At 44.4% G+C, this 25,496-nt stretch overlaps 2 protein-coding genes across 10 annotated transcripts in view; one reads left to right on the forward strand and one right to left on the reverse strand.

Moving 5' to 3' along the window:
* Positions 1-6,840, reverse strand: part of ABHD18 (abhydrolase domain containing 18) — a 68,338-nt gene extending 61,498 nt beyond the window's left edge. For 2 of the 6 annotated variants that reach the window (XM_050792034.1, XM_050792035.1), the window contains exon 1: positions 6,506-6,816. The gene's annotated coding sequence lies outside the window, so the exon portion shown is untranslated. Of the gene's footprint in view, positions 1-6,316; positions 6,416-6,505 lie in introns of those variants that run through there. The other 4 variants (XM_050792031.1, XM_050792030.1, XM_050792033.1 and 1 more) reach the window with 4 other exon arrangements.
* Positions 6,083-25,496, forward strand: part of MFSD8 (major facilitator superfamily domain containing 8) — a 53,738-nt gene continuing 34,324 nt past the window's right edge. For 3 of the 4 annotated variants that reach the window (XM_050792026.1, XM_050792028.1, XM_050792029.1), the window contains exons 1-2: positions 6,821-7,036; positions 17,666-17,757. In XM_050792026.1, the coding sequence (XP_050647983.1) occupies positions 6,975-7,036; positions 17,666-17,757 (154 nt within the window). In that variant the 5' untranslated portion in view covers positions 6,821-6,974. Of the gene's footprint in view, positions 6,217-6,820; positions 7,037-17,665; positions 17,758-25,496 lie in introns of those variants that run through there. The other variant, XM_050792027.1, reaches the window with a different exon arrangement.

Genomic DNA, 25,496 nt, shown 5'->3' on the forward strand with positions numbered 1-25,496 from the left:
ACTCCAGTAGAAATTCTGGACACTAAACTTTAGTGGAGCTTTCTGGTTGATGAACACCTTGATGTGTCGGGAAGGAGATGCTCCGTGAGTACATAGGAAGAGGCCAGGTAGTTCCACATTCATTCCCATACCTTGCCTCATGTTTCTCTCCGTTGGGCTGTTCCTGAGTTGTATACTTTATAATAACCTATAATCATAAATATAGCTGTTTCCTGAGTTCTGAGTCATTCTAGCAAATTAGACCCACAGGGCTCTCAGGAACTCCTAAATTTTTAGCCAAGTTGGTCAGAAGGATGAGAGGCCTGGAGAACCCTGAAGTGCATCTGAAGAACTGAGCCCTTAACTTGTGGGGTCTGCATTAACTCTAGGTGGTTAGTGTCAGAACTGGGAACCGAAGTACACCCAGTTGGAGTGGAAATGGAATAGATTATTCTTTACCAAAATTCTGACTAGTGTTACATATTCCAAATAAGATGCCAACTCTTAGGCCAGGTGTGGTGGCTCACACCTGTAATCCCAGCACTTTGGGAGGCCGAGGCGGGCGGATCACGAGGTCAGGAGATCGAGACCATCTTGGCTAACATGGAGAAACCCCATCTCTACTAAAAATACAAAAAATTAGCCGGGCGTGGTGGCGGGCGTCTGTAGTCCCAGCTACTCGAGAGGCTGAGGCAGGAGAATCATTTGAACTGGGGAGGCGGAGGTTGCAGTGAGCCAGGATCACACCACTGCACTCCAGCCTGGGCGACAGAGCAAGACTCTGCCCCCTCAACAAAAAAGCCAACTCTTTGGATATACTTAGTAAGACTTTGGATACACAGAGCAAGACTCTGTCTCCAAAAAAAAAAAAAAAAAAAAAAAAAAAAAAAAAAGTCAACTCTTCAGATATACTTACTTTCTTCACATTTTCCTACCAGGGGAGTGGGGGGGGGGGGGTGGGGGGGGCAGGTGGGAGTGCTATGGCATGAGTAAAGATAATTCTAGGTGATAATAATTTTAATTATTCTATTCCCTGGGTCTTCCTGGAATTGTTAAAATATACAGCATCAATATATCTTTTGTATACATTTATTAAAGTGCAACAGAACAGTGGCATGTCATTGGAATGCAAGACTTCGTTGTCTTTTTTTTTTTTGAGACAGGGTCTTGCTCTGTTGCCCAGGCTTGAGTGTGAGTGGGACAATCATGGCTCACTGCAGCCTCAACCTTCTAGCTCCTAGGTTCAAGTAATCCACCCAGTGCAGCCTCTAGAGTAGCTGGGACCACAGGCACACAGGCCACCTTCCTTGCCTGGCTAATTTCTGTATCTTCTTTTTTTTGAGACGGAGTCTGGCTCTTCTCACTCAGGCTGGAGTGCAGTGGCGCCATCTAGCTCACTGCAAACTCCGCCTCCCAGGTTCAAGCAATTCTCCTGCCTAAGCCTTCCAAGTAGTTGGGATTACAGGCATGTACCACCACTTCTGGCTAACTTCTGTATTTTTAGTAGAGACGGGGTTTTACCATGTTGGCCAGGCTGGTCTCAAACTCCCGACCTCAGCTGATCCACACACCTTGGCCTCCCAAAGTGCTGGGATTACAGGCGTGAGCCACCATGCCCAGCCTAATTTATTTTTTGTAGAGATGAGGGTCTTGCTATATTGACCAGGCTGGTCTCGAACTCCTGAGCTCAAGCAATCCTCCCACCTCAGCCTCTCAAAGTCCTGAGATTACAGGCATGAGCAACTGCACCCAGCTAGGACTTCACTGCCTTTTGCATTATATTATAGGTCACTTATTTTCTTTCTTTTCTTTTCTTTTTTTTTGAGACGGAGTTTCACTCTTGTTGCCCAGGCTGGACTGCAACGGTGCAATCTTGGCTCACCACAACCTCTGTCTCCCAGGTTCAAGCAATTCTCCTGCCTCAGCCTTCCGAGTAGCTGGGATTACAGGCATCCGCCACCATGCCTGGCTAATTTAGTATTTTTAGTAGAGACGGGGTTTCTCCATGTTGGTCAGGCTGGTCTCACACTCCTGACCTCAGGTGATCTGCCCGCCTTGGCCTCCCAAAGTGCTGGGATTACAGGCATGAGCCACCGCACTTGGCCCACTTATTTTCTTAACAGCGGCATGAAATGAAACAGGGGCATCATCTTCCTTTGTAACATCCATGGCATCAATAACAATAAGTGGAATCCACGATAGTAAAATAAAATTTAATTAAAAATCCTGGCTAGGCTGGATGTGGTGGCTCACATCTGTAATCCTAGCACTTTGGGAGGCTGAGAAGGGAGGATTGCTTGAGACCAGGAGTTTGAAACCAGCCTGGGCAGCATAGTGAGACCTCGTCTTTTAAAAAAAAAATCCTGGCCAGGCACAGTGGCTCATGATTGTAATCCCAGCACTTTGGGAGGCCAAAAACAGGACTGCTTGGGCCCAGGAGTGCAAGACAAGCCCTGGCAACACAATGAGACCCTGTCTCTACAAAAAAATTTTGAAATCTAGCCAGGTGTGGTGGTGCACACTTGTAGTCCCAGCTACTCAGGAGGCTGCAGTGGGAGGACTGTGTAAGCCTGGGAAGTTGAGGCAACAGTGAGCATGGTTGCACCACTGCACGCCAGCCTCGGCAACAGAGCAAAATCTTGTCTCCAAAATAAATAAACAAATAAATAAACCCAACAACAACAAAAAACAACACCTATATTTTAGAGTAAGAAGAAAAGTAATATACTGCTCATGAGATGCTCCATTTTCCTAAACTTTGATATTCTTCTAGATTGGTAGATAAAACCAAGGTAAGGCAAAAATATGGAGTTAGAAAGTTGCAAAGGAAGCAAGAAAGGACCTAAGAACGATGAACTTTTCAAATATTTTTGTAAAGTACTATATTTATTATTTGCCTAAATTGTTTACTTATTTCCAGTTTTCTACCCAAACTAGAAAACGTTCCCAGTGGCTCATGCCTGTAATCACAGCACTTTGGCAGGTTGAGGCAAGCGGATCACCTGAGTTTGGGAGTTGGACACATGCCTGACCAACATGGAGAAACCCCGTCTCTACTAAAAATACAAAATTAGCCAGGTGTGGTGGTGGGCACCTGTAAACCCAGCTACTTGGGAGACTGAGGCAGGAGAATCCCTTGATCCCAGGAGGCAGAGGCTGCAGTGAGCTGATATCGCGCCACTGCACTCCAGCCTGGGCGACGAGAGCAAAAGTCCGTCTCAAAAAGAAAAAATAAAAAGAAAACCTTCCCAAATCACTTTTATTCCCTGTGCCACAAAAGTCAGCACTCCAAACTTAGACACAGCATATTCCTTACTATATTTACCTACTAATAAACAACTAATAAATGAGGAACAGAAAGTAAATCAAACACACATACAGGTTAGTATAAATTTGGTTCTAGGGTGTGGGATTACACAAATCTTCTTAAATTCCATTTCAGCTCCAAGAACAACATAAAAGACAGGTTTTGTGGAACTTTCTAAACACGTAAGTTTTTCTAGACAGGGTTGGCTGGGTCCAGGGTATTCAGTGCCACCATGAACAGATAAAAATCCAAGCCCAGGGTGAACATAACTCTAAATTACCAAAATGAGGCACCATCTGGAGCCATGCCAGATACTTAAAAGTCCCTGCTTCAGGCTGGACAGACAACAACGAGCTTCTGCAGAAATAGAACCCATTTTTGAAGTATATATCAAGCCAAAATGACCCAATTATCAATGTGACAGGGAAAAGCAAAGGGAAATAAAAATAGAAGTTCTAGTACAGTACCAAGAACTAAAAAGTCTTCCCTAGAAATGAGTTGCTAAAGTGACACTCATCATTTATTATGCTATCTAGTACTTTTATTTCCTGTCAATCTGGTATCTAAGTATTTAACAATGCAATACTAATTTTTTTCTGGACTTTTATCTTTACATTGGTGATATATATCTCAAAGGCATAAATGAAAATTTAAAAAATATTACCATGTACAAGAACTTATTCCCTTACCTAAAAAAAAAGAGACTTCAAGTTTTATCTTGTAACTTTACTTATAAATAATGTCTATACAAGTTTAAGCAGCTAAAAAAGGGTTTAGATACCTCAGATATCCACTGGTAAAATCTACCTCCCTAGCTTCACAAATATAATTCAACAAATATAATTCCTTTTAATCTTACACTGAACAAGAGTAACAAAATAGGAAGCTTGTTTGTTTGTTTGAAACGGGTGTGGGTAACTATCCTGGGCAGTCACCTAAGGAAATCCACCAACTGGACTGTCTCATATTCTCGTGTGAAACATTCAAGAAATAATCTAATCTCTTCAAATTTAGCTCCTCTTTTCCATGGGCTTTATTAAAAAAAACAAACATATATATATATACATACACACATATATGTTTAAATGTTTACTTTGTTTGGATGCTATGTGTTCCTAAGAAACATTTTTTTTTTTTTTTTCTACTGGTACAATACACTAAGCTTACTTAGATTTCACCAGCTGTGTATGTACTCATCCCATGTGCTTTTGTGGTCTGAAGTCATCACTTGGAGGCACCAATGGAAAAGAGCAGTGTCAGAGGACTGGGATTCCTCTACTAGCTGTATGACCTTGAGTAGGCCACTTTAACCTATAAACAGAAAGTAATATCTGCCCTGATACATGATAGCCAATTATTTCACTTATATAAAAACTGAATATCTACTATATATTTATGAGATATGAGGAAAGATCCTGCTTGCTGCTTTGCCATTTTTTCCCCTTAAGACGCCTGGTGGTAAAGAGCACAGGTTTTAGAACCAGGAGTCCTGCGTTTCTTGAATTCTAGCTCTGTTGCTTGTTAGCTGTATGACTGTGGGCAAGTTACTTAATCTCCCTGCCTTCCATTTCCTTGTATACATGAGACAATTCCCACCTCAGAGGATTGTTGTAAGGATTAGATGAGGTAATTCAATGAGCATTCATCCAACGTATATTTATCTAGGAACCATTCTGCCTACTGCTATACTGGTTAAAAATCCCCTTGTCCACTATATATGTGCCATACATTGCTAGCCCCCAGGAATTAAAAAAGACAATATAGACAATATAGTAAAGCGACATTATGGCAAGAAAATACTAACTTTTCTACCTATGTATCTTCTTGGAACCAATAATACAAATCTGACTTGTTTTTGTGAACTGTTACAAATGAATCTACAAGACTGAATCCAAGTGCAAATAGGTCTTGATTTAGATGGTATTTCTGAATAGTACGTTTCAAGGTTTTTATTTATTTTTTTTTTGAGACAGAGTCTCGCTCTCTTGCCCAGGTTGGAGTGCAGTGGCACGATCTCGGCTCACTGCAGCCTCAGCCTCCTGGGTTCAAGGGATTCTCCTGCCTCAGCCTCCTGAGTAGCTGGGACTACAGGTGCGTGCCACCAAGCCCGGCTAATTTTCTTTTTTTTGGTGTATTTTTAGTAGAGTCGGGGTTTCACCGTGTTAGCCAGGATGGTCTCGATCTCCTGACCTCATGATCCGCCCGCCTCGGCCTCCCAAAGTGCTGGGATTACAGGCGTGAGCCACCGCACCCGGCCTGCACGTTTCAAGTTTAGGTGTTCACCAGTTGACCGTGCCTGGTTGATACACACAAGGTCAAAAATGACACAAAGATCAGAAGTGATGTCATATATCATACACGACTGTGCAACTAGTATACGACCTAGCATTGGGTAAATGCTCATAAATATTAATTTAAAAAATTAAGTTTGGTTTCCAACTTTGCCACTTCCACACCGAGTGACTCTAGGTTTAACTTGTCTGGATCTTAATTTTCGGTAAAATAGAAATGTGTCTGCTTTGCCTATTTCAGTTGTGATCAAATGAAATTACATGACAATGTATCTGGCGCTAATAAAACGGTAATTTATGAGACACAGAATGACTACTGACACCAGCTAGCCTACAAGCCTAATAGTAAAGATAAGATGTTAATACATAACTACCAGGAAATAAACATGGAGATCTCGTGAAAACCCATGACATGTTTTCTAAAAATGTCATCTTCCTTGTGACGAAAGGAGCTGGTCATTGCTAGGCAGGTGCTGTGCCTTTTTCAACCTCCACGTTTCAGCAGCAGGCTCTTCTGAGTGAGATTTTGCAAGGCTGAGGCCCCCGTAGGCGCAGCCGCCGTTGGGGTGCGCATCCGGCAACCTGCAGCTTACAAGCAGCGGATCCCACCTTCAGTACTGGCTTTGACAAGCCCTCCAGGTAATGTGCCCTTGCATTTAGCCGACCTAGAGAAGAGAGCTGGAAGGCAGCTCTACCTTTCACGGGGGGAAGGGACTGCCCACCCGCTCGCCCCCATCACCTCGGCCCTCCGGAGCGCGCCGCGGACTCCAGCCTTGTCTCTCGCCCCTGCCTCACTCCACGTCCCTGACCCGCGAGTCTCCCGCCTAGCTCCGCGTCCCAGGTCCCTGCCTCCCGGCACGTACACGACGCGCTAAGAGGCGCGGGGAGCTCTTAGCGCGCCTGCTACTTAACCCGGCCGGCTACCTACCGGCCGTCAGGCAGAAGCCCGCGATTGAGCTGGCCGGGCCTCCCAGCACCGCCGCTTTCCAGGCTCCCTTTCGAGGACTCGACTTTGGTCAGAGCCCCAACCGCGGGTCGGGTAACCTTTCCAGGAATCCAAATGGAAGGCGAAGCGGAGAGACGAAGACGAGCGCGGGGCGGAGCGGGGCGGGGCGGCAGTTTGGACACGCCCCGAGCTCGCCTCGGCTCTTCCTCCCCCTCAGAATGGGAAGAGCCTACTGAGGGAGAAGGCTCCCTTGCCCTGCTGCTTCTTTCGCCCTGCGCTGTCCAGCCTTCCGCGTGACCCCGCCTATGACCTCGGGGCGTTCCGCTCACGTCCGACCGTCAGGTGCGCACGCGCACTTGCAGGCTTGTTTTGCCAGCTTCACGCCACCCAGAATGTGAGAAAGCAGGTGTCGCGAGAGTTGGGCGCAAGACGCCTTGTAGGGACTGTAACTATGGCGGACCTGCGGATCGAAGGTGAACGGGAGCCGCTGTTAGGCGACACACCTGGAAGCAGGTGAGCGAATCCTGGTAGAGGGACCCCTCAGCCTCCTGCGCTGTTGGGACTGGCTCCTTTCCGGGCGTCACCCGCACTGGGACGAACCCTCGCTGCCAGAGGGGTGCCAGCGCGGTAGGAGCCGGTGGCCGGGTTGTGTGAACCGAGGAGATTCGCTCCCAAGGTAAGATAAAGGGCATCTGGCCGCACCTTGCGGTGATGAGCCGGTGGGTTCGAGTGACGGGCCGGAGAAACCCAGGCTGCTGCTTTGCCTGTTGCAGCAGCCAAGCCACCACATTCTGTATCTTCAGAATTCTATATTTGGCTCTTTGTAGCTGATCACTTTACACATTTCACAGTTCCAAAATGATGGATTTAATCGATGCTTGAAGTTATCGGTCTTAATAATGACCTGCTGCCTGACTGCCTGACAACCTCTTTGAAGGAGTGGCCTGCCCCTCCACATCTGTGGGCGTTTCTCCTTAGGTGGAACCAGAGACTTGAGAAAAGAAATGAGACACAGAGACAAAGTATAGAGAAAGAAAAGGTGGGCCCAGGGGACCTAAGCTGGCACCGGTCTCTGAGTTCCCTTAGTATTTATTGATAATTATCCTTACCGTCTTAGAAAAAGGGAAGTGACAGGATAATAGGATCATCATAGGGAGAAGGTAAGCAGTAAGAAATGTGAATAAAGATCTCTGTGATATTAGTTTAAGGAAAAGTGCTGTGCCTTGATATGCATATGCAAACATCTCCATAAACCTTTTTAGTGCATAAAGAGCAGCATTGCTAGGAAGTCCCACCTTTCGCCCTAAGGCGGTTTTCTCCTTTCTCAGTAAACAGAACAACAATCTGGTTTTACACCGAGATGTTCCATTGCCCAGGGACGGGCAGGAGACAGATGCTTTTCTCTATCTCAACTGCCAAGAGGCCTTCTTTCCTCCTATACTAGTCCTCCTCAGCACAGACCTTTCGCGGGTGTCAGGCTGGGGGGTGTCAGCCTGGGGGACGATCAGGTCTTTCCCTTCCCACGAGGCCATATTTCAGACTATCACATGGGGAGAAACCTTGGACAATACCTAGCTTTCCTAGGCAGAGGTCCCTGCGACCTTTGGCAGTGTAAGTGTCCCTGGGTACTTGAGATTAAGAGAATGGTGATGACTTTTAACCAGTAAGCTGCCTTCAGGCACTTCTTTAACAAAGCACACCCTGCACAGGCCAAAATCCTTTAAACCTTGAGTCACCGCAGCACATGTCTCTTGCAAGGACAAGGTTGGGGGTAGGGTCACAGATTAACAGCATCTCAAATATAGAACAAGGTGGATGTTAGGCAGGAATCTAGACCCAACATGGCGGTGTTACCCGGCATAGCAGGCCTTTTGTTAAAGACTCCCTTCACCCTTGTACACACTCGCAGACTTACATGTGTCAGAGTTCTGGCTGGGCAACCACACTCCCCCATGACCTGCAGCTCACCTGCATTCAACAAGTTCGTGAACAGCAGTTTTGGTTGACAGTTTCCAAAGACCCCTTCCTCATGACCCTTACTCAACTCCTGCCCTAGTAGTTTCAGGACCCCCCAGGCCCTGTTTGCACAACCAGCTTCCCTACCTCTCGGGCTATAAAAAGCCCCTACCGTCCTCCCTCAGTGCGACTTCCTCGGCCCGCACCTTTGGACCGAGGAACCTCGCTCGCGAGTCCTAATAAAGGCTATTCTCACTGCCATTTGCCTTGTGTCTTCGTTCCCGGTTCGGCTCCAGCCTCAGTTTACCTTTACATTTGGTGCCGAAACCCAGGAGGAGACCCCTCCCCCGGACCCTTCCTGGGTCGGGCAGGCTCTCCTCTCCCAGAGCCAGGACCTTCTTTCTGAGCCGGGAGCCGTTTCACCAAATCCAAGACTCAATTCAATCACTGCTGGGTAAGTTTTCCCCTGTCCTGTAGGCCCCCTCCGGGAAGTCCTTGTCCGAAACGCATGGCCACGTCAGGGGCTCCCTCTGGTCAACTGTGACCTTGGCACCGGGGACTAGGAGACGTCCAACCTCCCTGGAAGCTGCCGTACCCCGCATTCCTCATGACAGTGGGAGGATGCTCCCATTGCCACCGGACTGCCTGCCTTAGGACCGTGGGAACGACCCAGTCCAAACCAAACCGAAAATCCCCTCTGAGGTGCCTCTTGGCTAATTTCCAGACTTTAAGTCTCAGCCAAGACCTAAAACAAAAGCGGCTCATTTTCTTCTGCACGGTAGCATGACCGCAGTATAAATTGGATAATCAGTCTCAGTGGCCTGCAGAAGGCACTCTAGACTTTAACATCCTCTTGGATCTGACCAACTTCTGCAAGAGACTAGGCAAATGGCACGAGATAGCCTATGTTCAAGCCTTTTGGGACTTGCGTTCTCGCCCAGATCTCTGCGCTCAATGCTTGTTAGCTCAGGTCCTACTCGCAAAGTCTCTTCCCTCGAGCAAGGAGAGGGATGATTCCTCCTCTTTTTCTGAGCCTCCTGACACCCTATCCCGGCCACCCCTTCGGTCTCCCACCCAACCTTCTCCTTACCCTGACCCGCCATTATCCCCGTCCTCGTCACTGCCTCCCCTCCCTTCCACCCCTCCTGTGCCCCAGCAAACCCGACAGATTCTGTCTCCCCTACCTCCACCTCCTCCCCTTGCTCGCCTGTCTCAGCCCATACTCGGTCCAGGACCGACCTCCTGTGTCCCTTGCGAGAGGTGGCAGGTGCCGAAGGAGTGGTCCGGGTCCATGTGCTATTTTCGCTGGCAGACCTGTCTAAGATTGAAGAGCGTGTAGGCTCTTTCTCGGCCAACCCCACTCAGTATTTCAAAAAGTTGAGATACCTGTGCCAGGCGTATGACCTCACCTGGCATGATCCCCATATCGTTATGACCTCAACCCTGTGCCCTGAGGAATGGGAGCGTATCCTAGCTGCAGCCAGGCAGCACGCTGACCAGGTTCATTTAACAGGCCACGCCATGCCAGTTGGCACTGAGGTGGTGCCCTCAGCCGAGCCCAACTAGGACTAGCAGGTTGGTCAGGCAGGCCGCCGCCGCCGAGATATGATGGTCCAGTGCCTTCTTGCTGGCATGCAGGCAGCCTCCAATAAGTCAGTCAATTTTAATAACTTAAAGGAGGTAGTCCAAGGCTCAGATGAAAATCCGGCTGTTTTTCTTAACCAACTGACAGTCACTTATTCAGTACACCCGCCTTGACCCTGCCTCCCCTGCAGGAGGAGCCATCTTAGCTTCATACTTTATTTCTCAGTCGGCCCCCGATATCCAAAAAATGTTAAAAAAGGCGGAGGACGGCCCTCAAACTCCCATCCAGGACTTAGTCAAACTGGCCTTCAAGGTCTACAACTCCAGGGAGGAAGCAGCTGAGGCCCAATGACAGGCCAGGCTAAAACAGAAGGTACAACTCCAAACCCAGGCCTTGGTAGCAGCCCTGAGGCTGGCCGGCTCCAGGAGCTCCCAGAAAAGAGGTACTACCCGAGCGCCACCTGGTGCCTGCTTCAAATGCAGCAATGACGGCCACTGGGCCAGGCAGTGCCCTAACCCAAAGGAGCCAACTTGCCCCTGTCCGAACTGTTGGCAGATGGGCCACTGGAAGTCAGACTGCCCCGACCTAAGGACGGTCGCTGCGCCTCCACGTGACGACCCTCCTCCAGGTATTGGAGGCGCCTTCCAGCTCCTCGACACCGACGAAGATTGAAGAGGCCCAGACTCGGGAACCCCTCTTACTCTCGCCGAGCCCAGGGTTATGCTTCAGGTAGCGGGTAAGTCCCTATCTTTCCTCATGGACACAGAGGCTACCTACTCTGTTTTGCCTTCCTTTAGTGGCCCCAGCCACCCCTCCACTGTCACGGTCATGGGAATTTATGGCACTCCCTCCACGTACCGCCAGACTCCTCCTCTGTCTTGCCGCTTGGATGGCTCCCTCTTCTCACACTCATTTCTTATCATTTCTTCGTGCCCAGTCCCCTTGTTAGGAAGAGATCTCCTCTCCAAGCTAGGGGCCTCAGTTCACTTCCAACCCAACTCCTCCCCACACCTTGCGTTCCTCTTCCTCCTTCTCTCACCTGACAAACCCTGCCAGGCTGACCCCCCACTCCCGTTTCCAGTCCCCATTAACCCTAAGGTGTGGGACACCTCCATCCCAATCATTGCCCAGCACCATACTCCGGTCCGCATCCGGCTAAAAGACCCTTCCAAGTTTCCCTCTAGACCCCAGTTCCCTATCTCCCTTGAACATCGATAGGGATTAAAACCTATCATTACACGCCTGCTCCGACAGCACATTCTAGTTCCCGCCAACTCACCATGCAATACTCCTATCCTACCTGTACAGAAAAGCTCTGGGGCCTGTCATCTTGTACAGGACCTACGCCTCATCAATGAGGCAGTAGTTCCTACCTTTCCAGTTGTTCCTGATCTATATACATTCTTCTCGCGTGTTCCCCCTGACACCACCCATTTCACTGTCCTTGACCTGAAGGATGCCTTCTTTACCATCCCTCTACACCCAGACTGCCACTTTCTGTTTGCTTTTACATTAGAAGATCCAGACACTCATATTTCTTCCCAGCTGACTTGGACTGTTTTGCCTCAAAGGTTCCGTGATAGCCCCCATTTTTTCAGACAGGCACTGGCACAGGATGTTGTCCTCTGTCCCGTGACCCACAGCACACTATTGCAGTATGTCGATGACTTACTACTATGTAGTCCTTCCTAGGAGTGCTCCCTTGCAGATACTGCTACACTTTTAAATTTTCTAGGCGACCAAGGTTATCAGGTTACCCCGGCTAAGGCTCAACATTGCAGCCCTTCTGTCACCTACCTAGGCATACTCCTCACACCCACTACAAAAAACCTACAGCAGATAGAATAAGCCTCATTGAAACTCTCCAGCCTCCTCAGGATGCGGAAGAGATCTTGTCCTTCCTAGGACTGGTGGGCATAGTGAGTCTTATCCCGTGGCCCCACTCAGGATCTTTTAAGGCCTACATCAAGGTCGTAAGCAGCCTCATCAGCCTGGCCTCTGACATCAGACAACAGGAGGAAGCCGTCTCAGCTCTAGCCCAGGCAGCAAGCCCCAGGACAGCAGCAACCCTTTTTCCTGGCTAACCTTAGTCAGGGAAGGCGCTCAAGTGGTACACATGGCCAAGGTACACAACATCTCTCGTTGTTTCTTGTGTGCAGCCTTGAATAAGCCCCCACTGGTTGCGGTACCCTTACCCAGCCCTTTTAACTCCTCTAACCTAACCCCCTCGTTTCCCCTTCCCAGCGGAACACTACATCAATGAGTCAGGACTAGTAGAAACCAATCTCCTCACTCTAGAAAAGATTCGGGAAAGACTCCACCAGAAAAACCTCGGATCAAGGCCCTCACTTAAGTGGTGGCAGTTGTCTGGCCGGTTAAGTCCTACCCTTTCTAAGCCCCTTACTAATCATTGGCTTCTTGCTACTCATAGCTCCCTGTGTCCTCCGCTTCATCCAGGACCGCGTGAAAGAAGTCTCCCAGGTCACTTTCATTCAGATGCTGCTCCACCCCTATACCCGAGTTCCGACCTCCAAAGAACCCCACGACGACCCATACCAGCAGGAAGCAGCCAGATGAACACGTCGCCCCATTTTCTTATTAGAAAGAGGTCGGAAGGTTAGGCAGGAATCTAGACCCAACATGGTGGTGTTACCTGGCATAGCAGGCCTTTAGTTAAAGACTCCCTTCACCCTTGTACACACCTGCAGACTTACATGCGTCAGAGCTCTGGCTGGGCAACCACACTCCCCCATGACCTGCAGCTCACCTGCATTCCACAAGTTCGTAAACAGCAGTTTCGGTTGACAGTTTCCAAAGACCCCTTCCTCATGACCCTTACTCAACTCCTGCCCTAGTAGTTTCAGGACCCCCAGGCCCTGTTTGCACAACCAGCTTCCCTACCTCTTGGGCTATAAAAAGCCCCTAACGTCCTCCCTCAGTGCGACTTCCTCGGCCCACGCCTTTGGACCGAGGAACCTCGCCCACGAGTCCTAATAAAGGCTGTTCTCACTGCCATTTGCCTTGTATTCCTCGGTTCGGCTCCAGCCTCAGTTTACCTTTACAATGGAGTCTCTTATGTCTACTTCTTTCTATATAGACACAGTAACAATCTGATCTTTCTTTTCCCCACACCTCTTGATACTTTTACAAACCTGTCTAAAATGAGGTCGCCTTTGTCCTATGCCAAATGTACAAATAAAAACTAATTTTAAGGCATTGAAGGAATAACGTCAGTATTTTGATCCTTATAATTCTGGTTGTTTTGATCCTAGTTTATGGTCAATGACTCAGCAATGTTCACCTTTTGCCTCTTACTGCATAATTATGTATTTTTACCTTTAGGAAAATGGAATTATTTTATTTGAAATATTCATAATTATCTCAAGTAAATTAATAAATTCAGTTAAACTTCAGCTGTCTATGACCATGTTAATTTTTACTCATTTGTTCCTCGTAAGCACCAAACCTTTTTTGATCACTCTTAACTCAAAACCCTTTGGAAAATGTATTTCTCTGGTCCTCGATTTACTAAACAGAGTTTATGGAATGCAGTTTTTATCTTGATTTTATCTTGAGATCATTAAAATGAGTATTGATGCTGAAATGAATTTTAATAGAGTGATGTCCTCAGAGCCTATTTAAACGTTTGGGACTGCTTGCTTCTATACCAATTTATTCTGCACTGCTATACTTTTTTTTTTTTTTGAGATGGGGTCTTGCTCTGTGGCCTAGTCTGGAATGCAGTGGTGCCATTTTGGCTCACTGTAACCTCTGCCTCCCGGGTTCAAGCGATTCTCCTGCCTCAGCTTCCACAGTAGCTGGGATTACATGCGTGGGCCACCAGACCCGGCTAATTTTTGTATTTTTGGTAAAGACGGGTTTCACCATGTGGCCAGGCTGATCTGAAACTCCTGATCTCAAGTGATCCACCCACCTCAGCTTCTCAAAGTGCTGATATAGAAGCAAACAGTCCCAAATGTATCAATAGGCTCTGAGGCCAGCTGCTCTACTTTTAAGTACTTACATCTGCTTTTTAGTTTTTCTGACAGACTGTTTTCCTGGAAGACTATTCCTGCAGCATGTTTTTGAAATCTGGCAGCAACAGTTTTTTTTGTTGTTGTTGCTGTCACCACACTCTTTCCACCAGCTTTAATTTGGGGCTTCTTGTTTATTATAACTTTGATAACCCTGTATCTATGCTTCATATAACTGTCTCATTACAACCTGGTAGTTCTGACTGAGAGCTAAATGTCTTTCCTATTAAGTGCATAAGCTTGAGTGTGTGGACTTTGTGACATTTGGTTTTCTCAGAATTCTTTTTGCTTCGTCCTGATTTTTAGCTATTTTCCAGATAATTGCAGGATCCCTGAGTTATGGTTAAATGTGGTCTTCTGGTACATTCTGTCACCTTGTACAAAAGGTGATTTTTTTTCATACTCTTAGCTTTAATTTCATCAAAGTGATTGATGCTCGAATCTGTCCAAATTTAGATGTTCCTGCCAGTAATCAATACCTCTGATTGAGGTTCTAGATTAAGCATTTTAAAAACAAAAAGGGAGTATTTTGAAAATAATTCAATAAGTATATGTCTTTAAAAACGCAAGTATATTCCCTAGTAAAGTGAACCTATATATAGCTAGTTGGCAGGACCTGTTCACTTTGAATATATTGCACAAACATGTCTAGGTCACCACCAACCTTTCCTCACTAACAAGGTTGATTATTATTTGCTGGTCTGGTGGAGCTGGCCTCTTGAATCCTCAGTGCTCCCCACTGACCCCCACTGTGGAGGACAGACAACAGAGGTTGGCAAACATTTCCTGTAAAGTCCCAGATTGTAAATATTTTAGACCTGTTTAGGGCAAGGGGAAGAATAAAGGATATTGTATAGATATTTAGATAACCAGAAAACAAATTCCACAGAAATTTTTAGTAATGACATTTAAAATATACTATTAAGTATAATATAGGTTTGCTAATGAAAGGGATAGAATTTGGTGGGGGAGGGGATGACATTTTCCTTAATTGCACTTCCGAGTTGGTGTTTTCTGTCATCAAACTGATAACAAATATTCATCTGTAAAAACCATTTGTAGCTCACATGTTACTGATCCAAGTTACAACTGATTTCACACTTTCTTTGCAACCTTAGCCTAGTCTCTGTAAAATTTGTATTATTAGGGTATCTGTCCTTATAGGGCATATCTTTATAGAATATTTTCAGTTTATTTCCGTAACTGTTATACCACTACACTGTTCTGTCAGTGAGCACACACTTCTTTATTTTTTCTCTCTCTCTCTCTCTCTTTTTAGGACAGAGTGTCTGTCTGTCACCCAGGCTGGAGTGCAGTGGCACAATCTCTGCTCACTGCAACCTCCGCCTCCCAGGTTCAAGTGATTCTCCTGCCTCAGCCTCCTAAGTAGCGGGGGCTACAGGCATGCACCACCACGCCCGGCTAATTTTTGTATTTTTGGTAGAGACAGGGTTTCACCATGTTGGCCAGGCTGATCTTGAACTCTTGGCCTCAAGCAGTCTGCCTGCCTTGGCCTCCCAAAGTGCTGGGATTATAGGCATGAGCCACTGCACCTGGCTGTTGTTAAATTTTATCTAACTCACTTTGCTATTCAGTTCACTCCACTATATTGTGTATTCCTTTTAGTTTTTAAGTCACAAGTTTGACAAGCATGCTATCATTTGGAGTATTTCAGTTTGTAATAGAAATGTTGAACAGGATAAAACTGTAGCAGGACATCCCACTATTGGGAATGCCAAACATGACCACTTGTTAAGAGGGCAACTGCTATATCTTTCAATTATAAAGGTTCATGTTCCATTTTGTAATTAGTAAGCAGACACTGGGGTGACATTTGAGGGCCTTTGACTGTCCTCTCCTTAACAATCTTTCAACCAGTTGTTTTAGCATCCATTGATGATCCTTCCATTGTTACATAGAAAGTGGCCATTAAATTATTTTCTAATTTTATCCTTTCAATATTAAATAATTGTCATTAAAAGAAGAAAGATTTTGACTGAGCTCTAAATCAGTTACTCAAACAATTTTATTTTTTTTTTAGAATCAAATAATTTACTTCTTGATTCCCTAACTTAGATATATATGATGTTTTATTCAAATTCTAGTATATTGATTTCAAACTATGGGTATCTGGGGTTCTGGTATTTTCCTCAGGTAAGCTACATTATCATTAAGGACTATTATTTTTGTTTTTTTCTTATCTACTCTCCTTTGACCTAGAAGAGGTTTGTTTGTATGGCATGACATATACAGTGTTAAACATTTTAAATATATTAGGAACTAATATGTTTGGCATATAATACATTTAAAAAACATTGTTTTTCTTCTTCCTTTCCTCTTTTTTTTTTTTTTTTTTTTTTTGAGACAGAGTCTCGCTCTGTCACCCAGGCTGGAGTGCAGTGGCCGGATCTCAGCTCACTACAAGCTCTGCCTCCCAGGTTTACACCATTCTCCTGCCTCAGCCTCCCAAATAGCTGGGACTACAGGCGCCCGCCACCTCGCCCGGCTAGTTTTTTGTATTTTTAGTAGAGACGGGGTTTCACCGTGTTAGCCAGGCTGGTCTCGATCTCCTGACCTCGTGATCCGCCCGTCTCGGCCTCCCAAAGTGCTGGGATTACAGGCTTGAGCCACCGTGCCCGGCCCTTCCTTTCCTCTTTACCACTCCCAACCATATCACGTTTGAAAAAAAAAAAAAAGTTTCTTTTTTGAAGACTAATTTGACAGTTCTAAGGCTTATTTTTAAGAAATTAATCTTGGTACATAAGAAGGCATTTTGTCTGTTCTGCATGTCTTGATTATTTGAAAAGATAATGCTCACATTAAGGTGAACTTGTTAACTGTTTCTATTGTGTGTGTGAAAATGTAATGAGTGTATAGACTCATGTGTCACGTAATGGAGGTAAGATGTCTACTTAGTATACATGCCCTTGGTCCAGATCAGATACTTGTCCAAAAGATCACTTATGTCTAGGGTGTCATGGTCTCTCTTTTGTCTGTTGGTAAAATTTATCTGGTAACCCATTTAGGAAGTCCCAGGGCTGAAAATTTCTTAGGTTACATTAAACCTTCCTGGTATCACTTCTATTTTCTGAAGTAGGAAGCCAAAACAGCTTCCTGCAGCAATTTAATTTGCTGTCATCAAGTACAGCATGTTATAATGATAACAGTTACTATTTTTTAGTACTTAGTAGCTATGGGGGATCTAGTTGTAGCTAGTTTATTTGATTTATCTTGATGTAGTTTATTCATTTTTACAAATTGCAACATTCTTGATTAATAAATCTGCGCATGTCAACAGTAGCAAAATAATTGCCTTGCAAAATGTTTCCTCTTTTAAAACTATACTGTTTCCCAGATTTCTATATACAATAATGCATAAATACAATCCATGGAAATTCAAAAAAATAATGCTTATTCATAGATAAATTAGTGTAGCAGAACCAGTATTAGTAAATTCTACCTCTATCACATCGTTTTCATAACTTTAGTAGATAATACAATTGTTGACACTTAAGATCCACATGTAATGAGATAAATTTATACTACTTTTTTCTTCTTTACACCTAGAGAATGGGACATTTTAGAGACTGAAGAGCATTATAAGAGCCGATGGAGATCTATTAGGATTTTATATCTTACTATGTTTCTCAGCAGTGTAGGTAAGTATTAGAAATACATAATTTTAACAATTCAGATCAGATGTCATATTTTAACCTCATTTACTTCATTTACTTTTGTTGCCTCTGAAATTATCTTTATTGTGCTAAAAAATATGTAACATAAAATTTACCATGTTACCATATCTAAGTTCAGTAGTTAAGTATATCCACATTGTTGTGCAACCAATCCCTAGAACATTTTCATCTTGCAACAGAGAAACTCTATACCCATTAAACAACTCCCTGTTTTCCCATCCCCCAAGCCCTAGCAACCATCATTCTACTTTGTTTCTTGGAATTTGATTACTCTAGATAGCTCATATAAATGGAATTATATAGTATTTTTCTTCTTGTGATGAGATTATTTCACTCAACATAATGTCCTCAAGTTGATCCATGTTGTACTTGTGATAATTTCCTTTTACTTAAAGGCTATATAGTCCATTATATGTATTGTAGGGTAGCAGAAACTTTTCCTCTATTCTCTTATGTTATGTGCCTAAGACTGGTGAATTAAGCTGACAAAAGAAACACTAACAGTAAAAAAGTATACAAATTTATTTGATGTTAGTATTTTTTAATGAAAAGAAACAAAAAACATTAAGGAATGTACATACAAATGAAACTAGACAACTACTAAGGGTTCCTAACACTTTCATGTACTCACAAAAGTATTTCATCTTTTTTTTTTTTTTTTTTTGAGACGGAGTTTTACTCTTGTTGCCCAGGCTGGAGTGCAGTGGCGCGATCTCAGCTGACTGCAATCTCCACCTCCCAGATTCAAGCGATTCTCCTGCCCCAGCCTGCCAAGTAGCTGGAATTACAGGCATGTGCCACCACGCCCAGCTAATTTTGTATTTTTAGTAGAGACGGGATGTCTCCATGTTGGTCAGGCTGGTCTCGAACTCCCGACCTCAGGTGATCTGCCCACCTTGGCCTCCCAAAGTGCTGTAATTGATTACAGGCGTGAGCCACCGCGCCCGGTTCAAAGTCTTTTTTTTTTCTTTTTCTTTTTCTTTTTCCTTTTTTTGAGATGGAGTCTCACTCTGTCACCCAAACTGGAGTGCAGCGGCGTGATCTCGGCTCGCTGCAAGCTCCACCTCCCAGTTCATGCCATTCTCCTGCCTCAGCCTCCTGAGTAGCTGGGACTACAGCCACCCACCACCATGCCTGGATAATTGTTTTATATTTTTAGTAGAAACGGGATTTCACTGTGTTAGCCAGGATGGTCTCGATCTCCTGAGCCTGTGATCTGCCAGACTCAGCCTCCCAAAGTGCTGGGATTACAGACGTGAGCCACCGTGCCTGGCCAAAAGTATTTCATCTTTACAGCCATCAGTGAATGATTTGTTTTGCTACTTCTTGAAGATGTGCAAAATTTCTTTTTAAAAACATTTTATTATTTATTATTATTTATTCATTTTTTGAGATGGAGTTGCCCAGGCTGGAGTGCAGTGGCCTGATCTTGGCTCACTGCATCCTCTGCCTCCTGGGTTCAAGCGATTCTTGTGCCTCAGCCTCCTGAGTAGCTGGGACTACAGGCGCACGCCACCACACCCAGCTAATTTTTTTGTACCTTTAGTAGAGATGGGTTTTCACCATGTTGGCCATGCTAGTCTCAAACTCCTGACCTCAGGTGATCCACCTGCCTCGACCTCCCAAAGTGCTGGGATTACAGGCATGAGGCATCCCGCCTGGCCAGTGCAAAATTTCCTAAGTTTAAATGTACAGTCTTAATTATACTAGTGTCTTCATGTCCCAAGACAGATTGTAGGTAACAGAATCTCAACTGTGCCTCAAAGAATTAACAACAAAACAAAATTCAATCTGTTCTCTGCATTCAGGCAGAAAAGGGGAGAGCAGAGAACCCTTCCTGCATCTGCTATTTCTTGGTCGCCTTCAGCTTGAAATAATTAATATGGCAAAGCAGCATATTTTTGGAGTAGCATACTCTGATTGCCTTCAGTGTATACCACATTTTTTTTTTTTTTTTGAGACGAAGTCTCGCTGTGTCGTCCAAGCCAGAGTGCAGTGGTATGATCTTGGCTCACTGCAACCTTCACCTCCCAGGTTCAAGCAGTTCTCTGTCTCAGCCTCCCAAGTAGCTGGGATTACAGGCACCCACCACCACGCCTAGCTAATTTTTGTATTTTTGGTAGAGACGGGGTTTCACCATCTTGGCCTGCCTTGGCCTCCCAAAGTGCTAGGATTACAGGCGTGAGCCACTGCACCCGGCCTACCACATTTCGTTTAGCCATTTATCTGTCGATGGACATTTGGGTTGCTTCCACCTCTTGGCTGTTGTGAATAGTGCTGCTCTCAATATGGGTGTGCAAATATCGCTTCAAGATCCTGCTTTCAGTCCTTTTGGGTATATATCCAGAAGTGAAATTGCTGGATCCTATTATAATTTTCTTTTTAATTTTTTTGAAAAATTGCCATACTGTTTTCCATAGCAGCCGCACCATTTTACTTACTTTCTCACCAACAGTCAGGGTTCCAATTTTTTCACATCCTCGCCAACATTAACTTTCTTTTGGATAGTAGTCATCCTAGTGGATGAGATGGTGTCTCGTTGTTTTGATTTGCATCTCCTTAATGATTAGTGATGTTGAACGTGTTTTCTTGTACTTACTGTCCATTTGTATATCTTCTGTGGAGAAGTGTTTGTTCAAGACCATTGCCCATTTATTAATTGGATTTGTTGTTGTTGTTGTTGAGTTGTAGGAATTCTTTATATATTCTGGGTGTTAGCCCCTTATCCAATATATGATTTGCAGATATTTTCTCCCATTCCAGGACTCTTCTATTCAGTGTGCTAAATGTATCCTGTGATTCACAGAAATGTTAAATATTGATATAGTCCACCTTATCTGTTTTTTTCTTTTTGAGACAGAGTCTTGCTTTGTTGCCAAGCTGGAGTGCAATGGCACGATCTCGGCTCACTGCACCCTCCCCCTTTCGGGTTCAAGTGATGCTTGTGCCTCAGCCTCCCTGGTAGCTGGGACTGCAGATGTGTGCCACCACACTTGGCTAATTTTTGTATTTTTAGTAGAGACGGGGTTTTGCCATTTTTGCCAGACTGATCTCAAACTCCTGACTTCAGGTAATCTACCTGCCTTGGCCTCCCAAAGTTTTGGGATTTCAGGCATGAGCCCCACACCCGGCTGTTTTTATCTTTTGTTGCCTCTGAACCTCATCTTATTTTTATATTGTTAAAACATACAAAAAGTAAAATACAAGAATCTTAATTTGTATTGCTTGATGTATTTTAACTTATTCCACATTAGTTCTGAATATGTAGTTACTAAAAAGTAAAACTTCATGAGGAAAACTTTTCAAAATATTAAACATCTATAACCATGTTAAAAGGATGGAATGAGAATGTATAGGAATGATCAATATTGTGATAGTTTTTAAAGGACTGTTTTAGGAGATGAATTTTTTTCTAAGTTGAGACCCTCTAAATCTATAGGCACTAGTATTACAAGTGGTCTCTTTCCCCTGAGAGGAATTTAAGGAAGGTCATTTTACTAAATTGCTTTCCATGTATTTTCTATATATATTTCCATATATTTTCTGTTTACCCCAATCATCCTGTTTTCTCTCACTTGCCAAACTTGTGCATGATTCAATACTGGGTGAAAAGAAAAGTGAATGATAAAGGATATTTTCAACTATTCTTTTTTTTTTTTTTTTTTTTTTTTTTTTTTATACTTTAAGTTCTAGGGGACATGTGCATAATGTGCAGGTTTGTTACATATGTGTACTTGTGCCATGTTGGTGTGCTGCACCCATCAACTCGTCAGCACCCATCAACTCGTCATTTACATCAGGTATAACTCCCAATGCAATCCCTCCCCCCTCCCCCCTCCCCATAATAGGCCCCGGTGTGTGATATTCCCCTTCCTGAGTCCAAGTGATCTCATTGTTCGGTTCCCACCTATGAGTGGGAACATGCGGTGTTTGGTTTTCTGTTCTTGAGATAGTTTGCTGAGAGTGATGGTTTCAGCTGCATCCATGTCCCTACAAAGGACACAAACTCATCCTTTTTTATGGCTGCATAGTATTCCATGGTGTATATGTGCCACATTTTCTTAATCCAGTCTGTCACTGATGGACATTTGGGTTGATTCCAAGTCTTTGCTATTGTGAATAGTGCCGCAATGAACATACATGTGCATGTGTTTTTATAGCAGCATGATTTATAATCCTTTGGGTATATACCCAGTAATGGAATGGCTGGGTCATGTGGTACTTCTAGTTCTAGATCCTTGAGGAATCGCCATACTGTTTTCCATAATGGTTGAACTAGTTTACAATCCCACCAACAGTGTAAAAGTGTTCCTGTTTCTCCACATCCCCTCCAGCACCTGTTGTTTCCTGACTTTTTAATGATTGCCATTCTAACTGGTGTGAGATGGTATCTCATTGTGGTTTTGATTTGCATTTCTCTGATGGCCAGTGATGATGAGCATTTTTTCATGTGTCTGTTGGCTGTATGCATGCCTTCTTTTGAGAAATGTCTGTTCATATCCCTTGCCCACTTTTTGATGGGTCAACTATTCTTTATAATACAGTTTCACCTGGCATTTTGTATCAGTTAGAATGACTTGTGCAGGGCCAGGCAAGGTGGCTCACGCCTGTAATCCCAGCACTTTGCAAGGCTGAGGTGGGCAGATCACGTCAGGAGTTTGAGACCAGCCTGGCCAATGTGGTGAAACCCCATCTTTACTAAAAATACACTTGAACCCGGGAGGCAGAGGTTGCACTGAGCCAAGATCACGCCATTGCACTCCAGCCTGGGCCACAGAGTGAGATTCTCAAAAAAAAAAAAAAAAAAAAAAAAAAAAAAGCCTTATGCAAATATCAGAAAAAGTGCTGAATCAGTTGGCTTATACAGTAATGTAATTTATTATTATTGTTATTATTTTTAAGCTGGAGTAGAGTGGCACGATCTTTGTTCACTGCCTTCCAAGTAGCTGGGATTACAGACATGCACCTCCATGCCCAGCTAATTTTTGTATTTTTGGTAGAGACGCGGTTTCGCCATGTTGGACAGGCTGATCTTGAACTCCTGACTTCAAGTGATCCACCCACCTCGGCCTCCCAAAGTGCTGGGATTACAAGCATGAGCCACTGCACCCAGCCTAATTTATTATGTCTTACAAGATATCCACAGTAGAACAATTCCAGACGAGATTCAGTGGGGCTGTGGTTCCGCTTTTCAATAAATTTTGGGGGTTTATACTCTTCTACATATTGGCTTCATTCTTAGGCTATAGCAAGACTGTTGCAGGAGTTGCAAGTGTCATATCCATTCTTGGCAATTTTTAAAATTTATTTAAAAGAGACCTTTTTTACAGCCTCCTCAGACATGATGAATCCTTTCCCAGAAGTCCCCAGGTAGATCATAGGTTCCCAAATAAACCTCCCCTCACTTCTCACTTGTCAGAACTATATTACCTGTAAATTTCTTTTCTTTTTTTTTTTTTTTTTTTTTTTGAGACAGTTTCACTCTTGTTGCCCAGGCTGGAGTGTAGTGGTGCTATCTCGGCTCACCACAACCTCCGCCTCCTGGGTTCAAGCGATTCTCCTGCCTCAGCCTCTCAAATAGCTGGGATTATAGGCATGCGCCACCACACCCAGCTAATTTTGTATTTTTAGTAGAGACGGGGTTTCTCCATGTTGGTCAGACTGTCTCAAACTCTCGACCTCAGGTGATCTGCCTGCCAGCCTCCCAAAGTGCTAGGATTACAGGTGTGACCTGTAAATTTCTAAACCAACATCAACTAAGATAATGGGATTACTCCAATTGAATTTTTTAGACTAATCAGAATGTACCCTCTGGAATCGAACATGGAGAGAGTTTCTCTTAGACCATGAGGCTTTGTTGAGGAAGTATGGATACCTGAATAGAACTGGGATTCCATCAAGAAGGTGGAAGGGGCCAGTTGATACTGTTTTGGTAGCAATGCCTGCAATTGATTTATTTTTCCATTTTAAACACTTCTAGTTTTGAGTACTCAATTATCTAAAATTATAAGAAACAATTTCAAATTCATCAGCAAAATAAGAAAATTATTTTAACTTTAGATGTTTTTTTTTTTCCAGGTAGAGTCTCACTCTGTCTTCCAGGCTGAAGTGCAGTAGCACGATCTCAACTCATCACAACCTCTGCCTCCCGGGTTCAAGCGATTCTCCTGCTTCAGCTTCCTGAATAGCTGGGACTACAGGCGCCCGCCACCATGCCCAGCTAGTTTTTATATTTTTAGTAGAGATGAGGTTTCACCATGTTGCAATTGCTGGTCTTGAACTCCTGACCTCAAGTGATCCGCCTGCTGCGGTCTCCCAAAGTGCTTGGATTACAGGCACTTAAAGTTGACCCGGTCAACTTTAGATTTTAACTTGCATGTTAAACATTTTGTTTACAAATTTCTGTATTCCAAAATTGTAGCCTTGATTCAAAAGATTAATTGGTGCTTTTAATCCTTTACTGATCTAAGTAACTGTGTCAATTCAAAATACTTAAAAATGAAGCTAATAATTATTTATTTATATATATTTTTAAGACGGAGTCTTGCTGTGTCACCCAGGCTGGAGTGCAGTAGTGCAATCTCGGCTCACTATAAGCTCTACCTCCTGGGTTCACACCATTCTCCTGCCTCAACCTCCCCAGTAGCTGGGATTACGGTGCATACTGCTACGCCAGGCTAATTTTTTGTATTTTTAGTAGAGATGGGGTTTCACCGTGTTAGCCAGGATGGTCTCGATCTCCTGACGTCGGGATCCACCCGCCTAGGCCTCCCAAAGTGCTGGGATTACAGGCGTGAGCTACCGTGCCCGGCCTGAAATGAAGCTAATAATTAAATTATGTTTTAAAATAGGGTTTATATAAGGAACATACATGTACACCATGGATGAATCTTGAAAATTAATGCTAAGGCCAGGCGCGGTGGCTCACGCCTGTAATCCCAGCATTTTGGGAGGCCGAGGCGGGCGGATTGCGAGGTCAGGAGATTGAGACTATCCTGGCCAACATGGTGAAACCCCATCTCTACTGAAAATACAGAAAATTAGCTGGGTATGGTGGCACCTGCCTGTAATCCCACCTATTCGGGAGGCTGAGGTGGAAGAATCGTTTGAACCCAGGAGGCAGAGATTGCAGTGAGCCGAGATTGTGCCACTGCACTCCAGCCTGGTGACATAGCGAGAGTCTGTCTCAAAAAAAAAAAAAAAAAAAAAAAAAAGATAATAGTAAGTGAAAGAAGACAAGACAAAAGTCCATGTATTATATTATTCTATTTGTATGAAAATACAGATAAAAATCTATAGAGTACAAACAAAGTGCATTAGTGGTTGTTTACAGCTGACTGGAGAGGGGATGAAACAGGGTGATAGCTGAAGGGTATAGAGTTTCTTTTTGAGGTGACAAATATGTTCTAAAATTGACAGTGATGGCTGGGCGCAGTGGCTAATGCCTGTAATCCCAACACTTTGGGAGGCAAGGCAGGCAGATCACCTGAGGTCAGGAGTTCGAGATGAGCCTGGTCAACATGGTGAACCTCATCTCTACTAAAGTACAAAAATTAGCCTGGTGTGGTGGCAGAAGCCTGTAATCCCAGCTACTCAGGAGGCTGAGGCAGGAGAATCGCTTGAATCCAGGAGTCAGAGGTTGCAGTGAGCCGAGTTCAGGCCACTGCACTCCAGCCTAGGCTACAAGAAACTCTGTCTCAAAA

The sequence above is a fragment of the Macaca thibetana genome, chromosome 5 (assembly GCF_024542745.1).
Source record: "Macaca thibetana thibetana isolate TM-01 chromosome 5, ASM2454274v1, whole genome shotgun sequence".
Lineage (NCBI taxonomy): Eukaryota > Metazoa > Chordata > Mammalia > Primates > Cercopithecidae > Macaca > Macaca thibetana.